Below are 15,901 nucleotides of genomic sequence, written 5' to 3' on the forward strand. Positions count from 1 at the left end.
CTCAGAAGCAGCTGGTGAGGTTGTCAGCCAAGTTCTTCAGATGCAGGAAGTTCTCCAGGACAACCTACTTTGACGTGGCATTTACGGGTCTTTAAACCAGGCTTCCTAGATCTAGGAAATGTTATTCCTGTTGCCTTCCACCCCGGTGCTGGAGAAATTTTAGTTTTTTAGAATCTGGAGGTAATCACTCCTTCTTCTTTCTTTCTAGGAGCTGGCATGGTGGTTAAATTTTTCTAAAACAGTCATATTAATATGGTCAAAAATCCACTGCTGAGTCTCAGATAGGGGGTCACATCTGGCCATGAAAATCTTCTTCTCTGCGGGGTTGCAATCCATGCAGCTGTTGCTCACAGGATGGAATAATGTTCTGTCCTGGAGAGATCAGAAAGAAACGACTGACATAATATATGGCGAATGGTTAGAACCCAAAATATACAGAGGGAGCAAAATATCCCTGTTTATATTTCAGTTTATACTCATAGTGTAAAAAATAGATTATGTCCCCAAATCAAACAAAAGCCGCTCGAGTTGCACATGGACCATGGTTTCCTGGGATCCATCCATACTAAGTAAGGCCTCCAAGCAGGTTCAATCAGAAGCAAAGAATTCGTTCATTCAGTGATATTTTTAAAAACAGCAGTCCATCATTTTTTACTCTGTGGTAGACATTTTGCTTCTTGCTTGGGTTTTGAAGATAGTAAGCATGTGAGGTTGCTTATCAAGTAGTTAATAATCTAGTTATTTGGGGAGAGGCATGTACACAAAAATGATAATTTTGTCTATAAACAGAAACACACACATACACACAACTAGAACAGTCAGCATTTTTCCTACCCTTGTACTGAGCCTTTAACTGGAAGGGGAACCACAAAAGAAAGAGGAACCAAAATGAGGTAGGTGCTCAGTTGCCTTAATCAGAAAATGAATATGGGGAAGGGGATAAGAGACACATAGGCAATATCTCAACGTACAAACTCAAATTTGTTAGCACTTGAACTTCAGTCTCTTCTCAATCCCTTTACTGTCATTCCTGTGGTGCAATTCCCATTGCTTTCTGGAAAATGGAGGAGGCAGTGTTCACTTAAAAAAAAAAAAAAGGTTGCTAAGTACATGATAAAGGTAACAGCTCTCTGAATGAAAGGTACTAGCGGGGCACACTCACTATCTGACTGGCTTTATTAACACATACCCCCTTTTATTGTGCAAGTAGAAAGAGGAAGTTAATGCTAAGAGAAAAGGATCCTTTCTTAAGTAGCAATAACACTTTTGTCTCGTACAATGTCTATGCTAAAAAAGAAAAGTGCCAATAACATGTAAAATCCTCCCCAAATCACTGTTTAAATGTGAGGGTCAACTAATGTTGTCTTATTTACCTCAGGAAATGTTTAGAGGCTCTGATTGTGTTCTTTCACTGGGGAATATTAGACTTGCAATGCTCTTAGAATCTAAGAGTTTCTCAGGCACCCTGTGTAAACATTGCTGGATTGCTCCTGGATGTTAAAACTCCACCAACCAATATTTGATGTTCTTTTAGGGCCCGGATGTTTGCATAGTTAGGCACCGAGTGAAGGGAGGAAGAATAAGAAAGGAGAAACGCAGCTGCCTGCAATTTAGTTTTCATGTTTCTAGTTTCAGTGTAAAGAAAGAGCTGTGCCTAGTACAAAGGCTCGTTCTTCTGTTCTCTTTATGGGTTCCTGGGTCTACTGTGGATTTTACTTTTCTTACAGAAAGAACTCTCCTGAGGCCTCCTTACAACCCCTCTCCCCGCCCACCCCCCAACTGGGCTGCTGTTTGACTTCAGGGGAGGCTCTGAGGAACTGTCTCCTACTTTGAGTGGAGGGAGCAGATTCTAGGAGGAAGGAGAGTGCCCTGCAGCTCACCCCACATCCCTTGCTCTTGGGGTCCATCCTTGCCATCACAGATCCCTTCTGACAGCCACGGTAGCTCCCTGGGCAGCAGTCTCCTTCATCCCCTTGCTTTCATCCTTCCCAGCATCTCTCATGCTCAGTCTCTTTCCAGATTAGCTGCTTGGGGGTAATGTATTTAGATCTGTTTTTCACAGAGCATTCTTAAGCTGTTAAAATGCATGAAAATTAATTCTATGGACCTGCTAAATTCTAATTCACTCCATTCCAGGTATAAGTACTACCTGCCCCCAACTAGCTGTATTTCTTCCTATTGTCACCTTTATCAATAGCTCAGGTGAGGACCTCCATATGTTTGCAGTTTCTCCCCCGAAACACGTATTTCCATGAAAGCTTTAAAAAGTACCTGTTTTTTTTTTTTTTTTCCTCTTTCCTTTACCGGTTTGTGCACCTCAGCGTGGATGCACAAGCCAAACTAGATTTTATGAAGATTTTATTTTCTGAGCCATAAGGTGATCATATTTTTCCAAATCTCAAATTGGAACACATGCTCTGACAAATACAGGTATACACATGGGGCCAACCAGGAAGGATATGCAAATTCAGCACTACCCTGGAAAATCCAGACTATGTTTCCTGCTAATGCACTTCATGTTCTCATGAAAGTTGAAAAGAAGTTGAATTCCCTAAATCTATCTATGTCTGAGAAACTTCATCAGTAAAATGGGGGAAGGGGGTGTGGATAAGATCAAACTCTAAGGTCTCTCCGAGCCATCAAATGGAATGATGTACATTTTATTACAAAGGTCAATTATGACAGAGACAAATGATGGGACATCAAACCAGAGACTATCAACATAAGCAGTGGACCAACAGATTGATGGCTCGCTGGTTATAGACCGAGTTCAGCTCACCCTTGTCTTTGGAGTATCCAGTAGGTCCTAGAGGTCAAGCTTCTGGAAGCATCTTCAGACTGCCCCACAGCATGCATTGTCCATGTTTGACCTTGGGGGCTACATAACTGGCATCTTTATGTTTCTACTCAGCTAAGCTTTTCGATTATTAAATGTCTTTACTGATGCTTTCCCCGGCTGGAATTAAGTCAGTGGGTTGAGCAGTCGTTGGTGAATATGGTCTCTTGCTCTATGACAGCTTTTTACTCCTCTACCCTTCATGGCCTCGGTCATGACAACAGATGGCTGTAACCAAACTGAATACAGTTTTTTCTTTGGAATAGGCTTCTCAGTGCTTTGGCAAGTCTGTCATTCATAAAAATCCTCCTTAAAGGGCTTTAAAAAACTGGACTGTTCTTTGGTCAGTCCCAGGGGACGGTCATAGCATATACCTCGCTGTTCAAAATGTAATTGCAACAAACTTCCTCTCCCGTGCTCCTTCCACCTTCCCTGACTGCTTCCTCCCTTGCTTTTATGTGTTTTTGTTTTTGCTAAGAAATTAGAAATTCTTGAGCAGGAAATGAAAAAAGTTCATGTCCAGGTTTACAGACCTGCCCTTCAGAATCAAAGCAGGTCAGTCAGTCCCCGTTGTGAAAAGGGTGGGTGGGATTTTTCAGGTAGCTCATTTGAAAGGGGCACCTCTCCCAAGAAAGCCTGCGATTTCGTTGGCTTCTGTGTCAGACTTGGTGGCATTTGCAGGCCAGCATTAAGTTTTATTACATTTCATACTTCCGTAGGGTCTGAACTTTGAAAGAATGAGTACATTGTAGGAAACATTCCACACTGTGTTCAGATGAATAAAAGAACCAGACACCACCGATGCAAAGACAATAAAACAGGTGGGTAAGTTCATAATGCATAGGAAGATGAGTCTGAGACTAAAACTCCCACACTGTGGGAGGGGGAGCAACCTAGTAAAGGGCTGGGATTTTGTTCCACGGGGAATTTGGGTCAAATTCCAGTCATGCCTCTTACTTGTTGTGTGATTTTGGACAACTATTTAATTCTCTGAACCTCAGCTTCCTCATCTGTAAAATACAGACATGATATCTATTTCACAAATTTGTTGGAAGGATAAGAGTTGATACATGTAAACTCATTGGCAAAATGTCCTACATGTAATAAATAACTAACTAATAGTGATTCCATTCTCCAGTTCTCTTAATTTATTTTTAGCCAAGGAGCATTCCCCAATTCTAAAAATCAGAATGTACTAACCATCTGGTCTGAGACTAGCTATTCAAGACCTAATTACAATTTCTGAAGCCCTGGCAAAATAAAATTTGCAAACATTAAGATCGGCCTCAACCATTTATCCAACTTGATAAACCAGTGCCTTCTGTGTTAAGCAAAAGAACTTATGGGATAAAGGTCATTGATGGTTCTAGAATGAGCTCTTCTGTGTAATTTGGTCAGTTTGTATGTGATCTATGCATTTAGGCCCTTTTCTTTAAATACGACATTATTCAGATCAGTTGAGTTCAACAAATACTTATTAAGTGCCTATTATTTTCTGGTATGTATTAGGAGATAGGCATAGAAAGATAAGATGTATTCTCCTGACCCAAGAAGTTGGGGAAACCAATAGGTAAACAAGAAATGTTTGAAGTAAAAAAAAGTATCAATAAGATTGTAGACTTTGGGGAATAGAATGGATTAGGGTATTTCCAACATAGAGAAGAACATGTGAAAAGAGAAATGTGAAATAACCTGTACATCTATGCATTCAATTTATTCAACAAAAATTCATTTGAAACCTACTATTTATCAGGTACTGTTTTGGGTGGTTAAAATTTATCAATAAACTTAAGAAAACAAAAATTCCCTGCCTTCTGAAACTTACATGTTAGAGGGAGGGGTTAAGGTGGGGTATTGGGGCACTGACAATACTGTAAATGATGAGCATAATAGGTAAAATATATAACCAGTGTGTAAATTTAAATAGGTGGTAAGGGTGCCTTAGTTGGTTTGGCTCAGTGGATAGAGCGTTGGCCTGCAGACTGAAGGGTCCCGGGTTTGATTCTGATCAAGGGCATATGCCCAGGTTGTGGGCTCGATCCCCAGTAGAAGGCGTGCAAGAGGCAGCCGATCAATGACTCTCATCATTGATGTTTCTATCTCTTTCTCCCTCTCCCTTCCTCTCTGAAATCAATAAAAATACATTAAAAAGTAAATAGGTGGCAAGGATAAACCTCATTGAGAAGGTAACATTTGGGTGGCCTTGAAAAAGGTGAATGGATTAGCCATGCAAATATGTGGGGGAAGAGGGTTCCAGACAGAGGGAACAGCCAGTGCAAAAATGGTAAGCAAGAATGCACTATGGTGGGTTAGAGAAACAGCAAGGAGGCCAGAGTGAAGAAGAGTGGTAGGAGATGATGTCAGAGTTAATGGAGGGCTAGGTTATGTGCTGTGGAGGACCAGCGGGTTATTTGGTACGGCTGAGCACAAGGTGCAAGGTGGAGAGTTCCGGACTATGATATCATGAAGAGTGATCATGAAGAGAGTGGGGTACAATGCTAAACCTTGGTTGTTCATGCAACTGTTGGGGGGTAGTTATTGGAGGATTTAAAACAGTAGAGCTACAGGATCCCTCTATTGGGTGGATTGTGCTAGTAGCAGAGAGGAGAATGGAGGGGGGGAAGGAAGACATTGGACTCTAGCCAAGAGAACAGTTGGTGGCTACTGCCATCATCAGGATTTAAGCTTAGGCAAAAGCAAAAGCAATGGGGGATGAGTTGGAAGTGTCCAAGAAATGATGTGAGAGATATTTGAGAAGTAACATATGGGGCCATCTGATTAATGGGATGTGGGGGTTAGGGTAGAGGGAATCAGTGGATGCCTGGAGGAAAAGCAGTTTTGAGGTAAGAAATGCAGAAAAAGGAACAGGAATGGGGGTGGGAATGATGATGATTTCTGTTTGAGGTATAATGAGTTTGAGACATTTCTGGAACATCCAGGTTTAGATAATCAGTAAGCAGCCCAGTAAGTGCACTGGATACTCCTCTATGTAAAGGGGAAGAATTGAAATACTCACTCCTATTGACCATTCATTTCCATGTACCATACATCGAAACAGAATGCTTTTGTGAGAGAGAACTCATTAGGTCCAATGTCTTTTGTGTCTAATATGAATATGAGAGAACAAACGTTTGGAATTATGAGACTAGTTTTTTAAAAAATATATATTTTATTGATTTTTTACAGAGATGAAGGGAGAGGGATAGAGAGCTAGAAACATTGATGAGAGAGAAACATCGACCAGCTGCCTCCTGCACACCCCTCACTGGGGATGTGCCCGCAACCAATGTACATGCCCTTGACCAGAATCGAACCTGGGACCCTTCAGTCCACAGATCGACGCTCTATCCACTGAGCCTAACCGGTTTCGGCATGAGACTAGTTTTTAATCCCAGCTTTATCTCTGACAATAATCCTTGATGGTCACTTAGTGGTCAGGGATTTAGGTTTTCTATCTGCAAAATGAATGGAGTGGAGAGGAGGAAAGTGGGATGAGATAAGGAATAAAAATATATGCCCTCCTACAGCCTGGTGCTGTGGAAAAGGACAAGGTTGATATATGAATATCCTGTGAGTTCTGGAAGAAAGACAGATTAGGTAGGTTTTGTCTGCCTATTTTTACTTTTGGCATCTGGGAAAATGCAAATAACCCCTTGATAGGCATAACAAGGAAAAGGCAGCCTTACTGTCTATCATTTCCATTTTTATTCTTTGACAGGTAGAATTCCTCACAGGAGGAGAAAATTGGTCTTGCATCAGTGGCTAATTTGGCCAATCAGAAATAATGTTTCTTAATGTCCTGACAGAGCTCCTGGGTGTGTGCGCTGAGGCAGTGTCAGCCACGGCAGACCTCCAACGCCTCCTCCTGCTCTTGTCACTTGCTCTTCTGGGCTACAGGCCTGAATATATCCTCAGTTCTCCTTAGAGCAGCCAGAATAATTTGAATGTCTCTCAGATCATTCAAAGACTTCCTGGTTTCATAGCTAAATTCTTAGCCTGGCCTATAAGGTCTTGTATGGCCCTGCCCCTGGCCAGACGTCTGGCCGTATAGCTTAAATTTTCCCTCACACTCATACTTTTCGACTGGCTTCTCTCTGTTCTTCCAAGAAAACCCAAATCTTGCCTACCTCAGGGCCTTTGCACAAGCCGGTCCTTGCATCTGGGATTTTTTCTCTATCACTTTCTTTACTTAGGATTCCTACTCATCTTTTATGTCTCCACTGAAAAGTTAATTTGCCAGAGAAGCCTTGCTTACCTCTCTAACATGGGTAAAACCCAGTGTTTTGTATTTTCATATTGTCCTATACACTTAATTTATTGAATTATTTTGTTCTGCTTCCCCACTAGACTGAAAGTCCACAGAGTAAAGAAAACCCATTTGTTCTGTAGCTTGTTTTTATCTGTCCATAGCTTTTTATCTCCCCTCAGTGAACTTGTGGGAGTCATGTAAACATCGTAATAGCTGCTATTTATTGAATATGTATCTGTCTCTGGCAGTGCTAAATGTTCTACCCAGGTTTTCTTATTTTATCTACCTAAACCACAAAAGCAATCTGAAGAGATAGTGAATGTGGAAAATGGGAGCTATGTTCATTTCTTTATTCATTCTACAAATGCTAATTAAGTACTTCTATGTGGCAAGCACTGTTTTAGGTTCTGCATGAAAAAAAGCAGAGAAAAATCCCTGGTCTCATAGAATTTACATTCTGATATTTAGCTATCGCTAACACAGTACAGAAATATACAGTATAGAAATATGACTAACTAGCCCATTTTTCCTGTATGTAAACTTGGACAGCTAAAATCAAATTAGAAGATAGTTTTGTTGAGCACATGGAAGAGTAATAGCTAACTTTAAATGAACTCTGATTAAGTACCATGTCTTAGGTGCATTTTAATTTTATTTAGCCATTACAGTCATCTTCTAAGGTAGAAGCTATTATCTCCATTTTCAAATGAGGAAAAGGAAGCACATAATAAGAAAGTTTCCCAAGATCCCAGAATTAGTAGTACCCAAGGTAGAACCAGAATGCAAATCTCAGCTCCCCCAGGAACCAGAGCCTGTGCTCTTCGTCTCTGAGTTACTTCATTCCCCCTCTTGCCTGAGCCAACTAGTGGCACTGCTCCAACCCCATACCTGCTCAGTAGGGAGAAGTTGTTCTAATTAGCAAGCCAATTTAATTTTTTCATAGTTCCCATTACTAGGACTCTTTGGTTTGTCAGTCCAGATCTTGGCAGGCATTCAATTCAGGGAGCCTTTATCCTTATGTTAGAGCCTGAGATGGTCTGTGATGGGGCCCTTTTTTCTTCTGAGTGACCAGAGAGTGGCAGTTAGTCGTGTTGGGTGAAACGGTAACCAGTAAGGATATTGCAAAGTTACCCAGAAATGGCAAAAGTTAAAAGGTTGTGACAACTAAGTGACTTCAGAGAGGTTAGACATACAGATGAAAACAGAATTGGGAGATACTACTATTTATTAAGAAGGTAGCTTCAGTGCCAGGGTGAGTACATCTCTCTCCTGGGAGTTATCCTCCCTCTTCTTTGACAAGGTGGTTGAAGCATCCATTTGATTTGAAAATCATACTTTCTTAGGGTACAATGACCAAAGTCTCCTGTTGCAAATATGGGTCTGATGTAGACATTGTACAGATGGTTTTCAGTAAGATGTTTGAAAAGTCCACTTTTGTGTTCTTCTGGGCAAGCTGGAGAAATGTGGGCTATAAGATATTGCTATTAGGTGAATTTGTATCTGGTTGAGGACCTTCATCCAAATGATGCTCATTAATGGGTCAATGTCACCTCTACTGCATGCTAGAGGACTCAGTTCTTATGTATTGGGGTCAATATCGTAGATGAAGGCATGAATGCATGCTGTGATGAAAACAAAAAATAGTTCAATTGCTCATAAATTTGATCAAAGAGTCAAAATCTAGGTTAGATGAAGTCTGGTGAGATAGAATTTAATAGAAACAAATGGATAACCGCACAAGTATAAAAGATTAACTATATAGGTATAATACTGCAGAGATGTGTCTGTGCAGCAAAATAAGAAGAAAGACTGTGGGTTATTTTTATACTGAGACCTCATTAAGAAGCCAAGTATATGTAAAGTTAAGACAGAAAAATTAACCAATTCAAGCTAAATTAACAAATATATTGCTCATAACAAAAGGGTACTACAAGCTCATAACAAAGGGTGCTAGAAACGTATTCTGTGGTTATCAACCTCTCTGGGACTATCAGAGTATGTTAGGAGTGAATGTCTAGGAGGCTGATTGAGGTAGACCCATATGAAGAGCAGTGGCAAGAAATTGGGCCATTAAGTCAGAAGTAAAGAGTAAAGATCAGGCAAACGTTGTTCAAACCTTTGGGATCTGACTTGAGCAAGATGGATGAAATTTAATCTGTGTGGTACTGAAGGCCAGGGAAGAACTTGCTAATACTTGAGACTGTCCAGGAATGAGTGGGCTGACCTGGGATAGTGCGACTGCCTCAGTATCACCACAAGTCCAGGATTTTGTAGCAGGGCTTTATGTATCAGAACCAAAGTTGAATTACACACCTTTTAATTAAACTCTTTGTGTACACTTTCCTCATTTTTGGTCCTAAATCAATAGCTAACCAGAATGATTAAAAAATAACAACTTTGTGGCCTTCCATCTGGTATCTTTGTAGACCAGAAGGATTTTATGAGCAGAGAGGCCAAAGACCTGGCTTACATCATAAGCTACAATAAACAGTCAAATGCAGGCACATGCCACAAATTCCACCCACTCAGTTTTCAAGCCAATGCGATTGTTGCACTCTTATCATCTCAGTCTGAAAGGTACTTTCTTATTTGTATTTCTTGTTTAATGTTATTTTAAAGCCCCTTTTTTATGGAAGTTAAACTATAAGAACACGTCAGAGAGCAAGTAAAATAAATCTTTTACTTTCGGTCTTTGGGGAGGCTGTGTATGTGATTCGGAGACACAGAGATGTGTTAAGTTTTATCCGCATAGCTTGGGGTTCATGAAAGAGGGGATTATTTCAATAATTGAACTCAATGGTTCTTTAAGCCATTTAAAGAATGCTTATTTAGGAACTTCTCTACATATTAGATATTAGGCAGGCCATATTGATATACAAGAAAAAGTTTCTGCCCTTATGTAGTTAACATCTATAAGGGAAGACTGACTAGGCATAATATAATGTTACAGGTACACAGAAGGGAACAAAATGGTATAGGGATACAAGTGGAAGGGCCAACCCCAACAGGAGTAAAGAAAGTAGGTAAAAATTAGAGCTAGAAAAATGATTCTCCATCTGATTGCCCATCAGAACATTTTTGGAACTTTTCAAAAATACCAACACCCAGGTCTCAGTGTATCCTCATGCCAATAACACGCTGCCTTTAGAAATGTACTTTTACATGTCTCAGTACCTGGTGCTTTCATAGTGTTTAATACTGTTCTTTTTCTTCCTTAACATTTTATTGGCTATCTTGGCCCTTTCATTTCCATATACATTTCAGAATCAGTTGATCAATTTCCACAAATAAACTTGCTGGGATGTGATATATATATTTTTTGCATTAAATCTAAACACCCATGTGAGAACTGATATCTTTACAATGATGTCTTATTATCCTTGATAGATTCCTATATATTTTTTAAATTTTCTCTTGTGATGTTTCTGTGTAAAGGTCTTGCACATGTGTTATGAGATTTATTCCTAATTATTTGATGCTTTTCATGGTGATCAAATAAAATCATTTTTTAATTTCATTTTATATTTTTTGCTGCTAGTATATAGAATTGATTTTCTTATATTTATTTTATTTGCATGACTATGTTAAATGTACTTATTAATTTTACTAGTTTAAATGTATAATCTTTTGGATTTTTTATATATCAATGATGTCATCTGTGAATAGTGTTGAATATCTTTATTTCCAACTCTTTTTATTTTCTTTATCTAGCCTGATTGCTCTAGGTAGGCTATCCTGTACAATCCTATATAATACAGAGGTAATATGCAAATTGACCATCACACCCTCACAAGATGGCTGCCTAGGACCAGACCAGCAGGGGGATTAGTGAGGGACAACCAAACAACTGAACAAGCAGGCTGCGTGGGGCGACCAGGCCAGCGGGGGGTTAGTGAGGGATGACCAAATGACTGAACAAGCAGGCTGCGTGGGGTGACCAGGCCAGCAGGGGGGTTAGTGAGGGACGACCAAACGACTGAACAAGCAGGCTGTGTGGGCGACCAGGCTGGCAGGGGGTTAGTGAGGGATGACCAAACAACTGAACAGCAGGCTGCATGGGGTGACCAGGCCAGTGGGGTTAGTGAGGGACGACCAGGACAGCAGGGGAGGCAGTTGGAGGCAATCAGGCCAGCAGGGGGCCAGTTAGGGGCGACCAGGCCAGCAGAGGGGGGCAGTTGGGGGCGACAGCAAGGGGGGCAGTAAGAGGTGACCAGGACAGTGCGGGGGGCAGTTAGGGACTACCAGGTTGGCAGGGGGGACAGTTAGGGGCAATTAGGCCAGTGGGGGGGGGTTGTTGGGGGCAACGGGCAACCAGGCCAGCAGGGGGAGGGCAGTTAGGGGCAATCAGGCTGGCACTCAGAGGCAATGAGGGGTGATCAGGCCAGCAGTGGGGGGCAGTTAGGGGTGACCAGGCAGGCAGGCAGGTGAGCAGTTAGGAGCCAACGGTCCAGGATTGTGAGAAGGATGTCTGACTGCTGGTTTAGGGGATCGAGCCTAAACCGGCAGTCAGACATCCTCTTAGAGGTCCCAGATTGGAGAGGGTGCAGGCTGGGCTGAGGGGACCACCCCCACCCCATGCACGAATTTTGTGCACCAGGCCTCTAGTGATAAATAAAAGTGATGATAGCAGACATCATATTTTATCCCTGAACTCTGGAGGAAAATTTTAACATTTCATCACTAAGAGTGATGGTTGTTGTGGGTTTTTGGATATACCTCTTATTAGATTAAGTTAGTTTATTACTATTAGTTTACTTTCTGTATGGCTAAGACTGTTTAGTTGATGGTAAAAACTTGAGGATTCATAAACAGACCCATGTATATAAGGCCCCTTGACTTATGACAAAGGTACCACTCCCATGTAGTGGGAAAAAATGGTCTTTAAATATAATAAATGGTGATAGAGCAATTGGATATAAATATGAGAAAAATCAATCCCCTTTTACATCATACACATAACAATGTTTCATGGAATTATATACCAGAGTGTTGAAAATCAAACAATAAAGATTCCAAAGACAACTTAAATGTCTATCTTCATGACTGTTGTGTGGGCAAAGATTTCCTAAACAGGACACAGAAAGCACTAACCATAAAGAATGGCTCTTCATCAAGATACCCCACAAGAAAGAAAAGGGAAGACACAGATCAGAATAAGGTATTTCCAATGCATACATCCAACAAAGAACATGTACGTATGTATGTATCCTCCAAAAAATATGTAAAAAAAAGCCAGACAACCAATGTTAAAAATGACCAAAAGGCTCACATCCTTCACAAAGATGATATCTAAAACAGCTAACAAACATGCGATAGCAGTCTATAACCACAGAGTGAAAAGAGGAACTGAAAAAGAAATTGACTGTGCCAAGCGTTGGCACGGATTGTGGAGCAACTAGGTTTTCATGCAGTACCTGTACTGGCCCATGGCTCTTCAGGCCTCACCACGTCAGTGCATTCCAGCAGGTGGCCGATGCATGTGCCTTCCTAAGGGCTTTCTCTGGGCTTAAGAGTAGTTCTGGCTGTGAGAGCAGTGGCCCAGAGGTAGCAGAGAATAAACCATCCCTACCCGGGAGCAATCCTAACCACAGACCAAGTGGAGTGGTGTATAAATACCCCAACTCCCTTGCTCTCTGATGTGTATTTCGTATCATTTCCAGAGACTGTCAGTAGGCTGAGCTCTAGCACCCACAGTGGTAACTTCCTTGATAATGTACTCTTTGTTAACTCCCATACCTTCCCCATATTACTTCCCCACTTCTTATCAAGATCTTGAGGCTATCTCCAATACAAGCCATAGGTATAAATATAGGAAACCCAATAATAATGCTCAATTAAAAAGAAAAGGATATGGGTTATAGCTCTGAATTTGCAGGAGGCATAACAAGAGTTACTTAGGATAGATTGCTATAGTTATACAGTATACTGGGATATACCTCACCGCTATTTTCAAGGTAAAAAGTGCAACCGTTATGTTTACCAGATTGTGAAGGGTTTGGATAAGAATTGGGAGGTGAAGGCACTTTATTTTCTATTCAATAGAAAACCAGGTCAAGTTGTAAAACACAAGAATGCAATGTCTGGATATTTTAGAAACTCCCTCTGACTTCAGGATGGAAGAAGGGTCAGAGGGGGAAAGGACAGGAAGCGGGGTACCCTTTGGGTAGCTATTTTACTTATCCAGGGGTAAGATGTGAAGGACTGCAACTAGGGCAGGGGCTGTGGAACTGGCAAAGAGAGGATGGATTTTCCAGATATTGACCAGGGGAGGGTACTGACAAGTCTTAGTGACCAATTAGATGTAAGGGTTGAAGAAGAGAGAGACAGTTTCTTGTTTTGGATGTTGATGGGTGATTTAACTATTTTTACTGAGGTCACTTCAACAATTCCTTGTTCTTGTAACAGAGGTCCCCCTGCTGGTAAAAGAAAACCAAGAATGGGACTTCTTATCCTGGGTACCTGCTATTGTTGGTCACAATTGTGCAACTGAACCGAATCGCAAGATCACAGCATAGGGATCCCCTTCTTTTTTGTGTGTGTGGTAGCAAAGACCCGCATCTAGAAAAAGCTGCAAGCTAAGGGGAATGGGTAAAGGTGATCAAAACGTATAAACTCCCAGTTATAAGATGAATAAGTTCTGATGATATAATGTACAGCATGGTGACTATGGTTAACAGTACTGTATTGTACACCTGAAAGTTGCTAAGAGAGTAGATCTTTAAAGTTCTCATCACAAGAAGAACACATTTGTAACTATGCACGGTGATGGATGTGCTAACTAAACTTACGGGGATGATCATTTTGCAGTATATACATATATCAAATCATGATGTTGTACACCTTGAATGCATACCATGTTTTAGGTCAATTATATCTCAATAAAGCTGGAAAAAAATCTTCCTGGATAAACAAGAACAACTGAGAGCTGATGGCTGCTGACGTGTCAGAAAGTGGGGCCTGACAATGACCATCACCCACTCAAGGCAGGTAGCTTCTGGCCACCTTCCCTCTCCAAGAATCTCCATGTGGCCCAGAATGGGGTTGGCTGCTATGTGCAGTGCTGAATCCATCAGGCATGGGAACTCTCCCATCATCGATCTGATTTCTTAAAAGAGTACAGCAGAGGAAAGAGGAGAGAGTCTAAAGCTAGACACACCTGCACCTGAATGCTGGCTCTGCCACAGATCTGCTAGGTTCCAGGAGTTACACCTGACAGTGCCTAGATGGTTGCGAGGTTTGAGGGAATGTGTAATGCACTAGCCCAGTGGTCGGCAAACTCAATAGTCAACAGAGCCAAATATCAACAGTACAACGATTGACATTTCTTTTGAGAGCCAAATTTTTTAAACTTAAACTTCTTCTAACGCCACTTCTTCAAAATAGACTCGCCCAGGCTGTGGTATTTTGTGGAAGAGCCACACTCAAGGGGCCAAAGAGCCGCATGTGGCTCGCGAGCCGCAGTTTGCCGACCACGGCTTTAGGCAATTAGTAGGGTCTTTGGGATCCTATTAATCATGATTATGCTAATAAAAAAGGGGCAGCGCCAAAGCTGACTCATAATATTGCTAATCCATCTGAAAGTGCCAGGGCCAAGTAACGAATCTAAACACACAAGGTAGAGCCCCAGAGACTTCTCTCTTCATGGTTTCTCTCTGAATGCCTTGGGAGTAGCCCTTGAAATAGACAAGAGGAATTTTCTAAAAAAGGTACATTTGAATAGGCCTGAGTCATCCACTAAGATGAGATATTTCAGAAGCTTTCCATTTCGAGCCTCTGGCATGTTTCTGATTATGTATAAATACCTTGCTTGTTATATAAATACACAGCAAGTGTAACCTTTTGCTAAGCAATGCAAGGCAAACAGCTACAAGAAGATCTGAGAAAAGAGCCACAGAGCAATTGCTTCTGATGGTTCCCTCTCACTGGTCCCTGAGGATCCCGGAAAGGTTTTAAAGTGATAAAGCTGTAAGTTACCTCTTGAAATCACCGCAGCCATTTTTCTCTCCCCAGGAGCTCCGCATGCACATGTATTAGCTGGTCTTATCCATCTGTAAGCCCCTGTAAGCTCGCTAATGAAAACAACCATCTTTTCTGGGCTTAACTGCGCATTATTGAGTGTTCTGTCTCTTGCGCTATAAATGCACAATAATGAGAAGTGGGCTGTTATTAGGGACCTCCAGGACGCTAGGCAAATGGGGAATCAGGTATTTCACTGATGCGCCCAGAAAGTAACATCTTAAAGGTCAGTCTATAGCCATAAAAACAACCAAACCAAAACAAAAACCTTCCTTATTGCACCACACACAGGCTGGATGTTTTGAATAGCAGGAGGGTTTGACAAGATTAATCATGTATGATGAATTTCATAAGGGAAACTGTGAGATTCTCCTATTGCAGTAATTCCCCGTATTCTATCTGATGCCATATTCTCGTTAGCGCTTTTGATTTTAAATTGTTTTGTAGAAGGATATAACAACGGGCATTTCATATTGTTCTGAACACATAACCATAATCTGCCAGATAGTGTGGAGGGTATAATGTTGTGAGTGTAAGTACCAGAGAGCTGATTACGTGAGTGAATAGGTATCAGAACCAGTGGGCCCCCACATCGATTCTCTTCGGGTTTTCCCCTCTTACTTTCTGTAATTTCAGGGGCCACAGGTGTTACCTCAGCCACAGGATGGCCAAAGCTCATGATGAAAGGGGCTGGTCTGACATGTTTCTTACAGTCAGGGAAAGGTTGAATTTACCAGAGTGTAACAGGCAAACACAGGGCAGCTCTTTTACTGGCTGTGAGGGCCTCCAGCAGTTGTGCA

At 41.4% G+C, this 15,901-nt stretch overlaps 1 protein-coding gene across 1 annotated transcript in view; it reads right to left on the bottom strand.

Annotated features, from left to right (window-relative positions):
* Window positions 1–204: 204 nt before the first annotated feature.
* Window positions 205–15,901, bottom strand: part of GALNTL6 (polypeptide N-acetylgalactosaminyltransferase like 6) — a 982,562-nt gene continuing 966,865 nt past the window's right edge. Inside the window, exon 12 of the mRNA XM_054717643.1 lies at window positions 205–372. Within this exon, the coding sequence (XP_054573618.1) occupies window positions 205–372 (168 nt within the window). The remainder of the gene's footprint in view (window positions 373–15,901) is intronic.

The sequence above is a fragment of the Eptesicus fuscus genome, chromosome 6, assembly GCF_027574615.1.
Source record: "Eptesicus fuscus isolate TK198812 chromosome 6, DD_ASM_mEF_20220401, whole genome shotgun sequence".
Classification (NCBI taxonomy): Eukaryota; Metazoa; Chordata; class Mammalia; order Chiroptera; family Vespertilionidae; genus Eptesicus; species Eptesicus fuscus.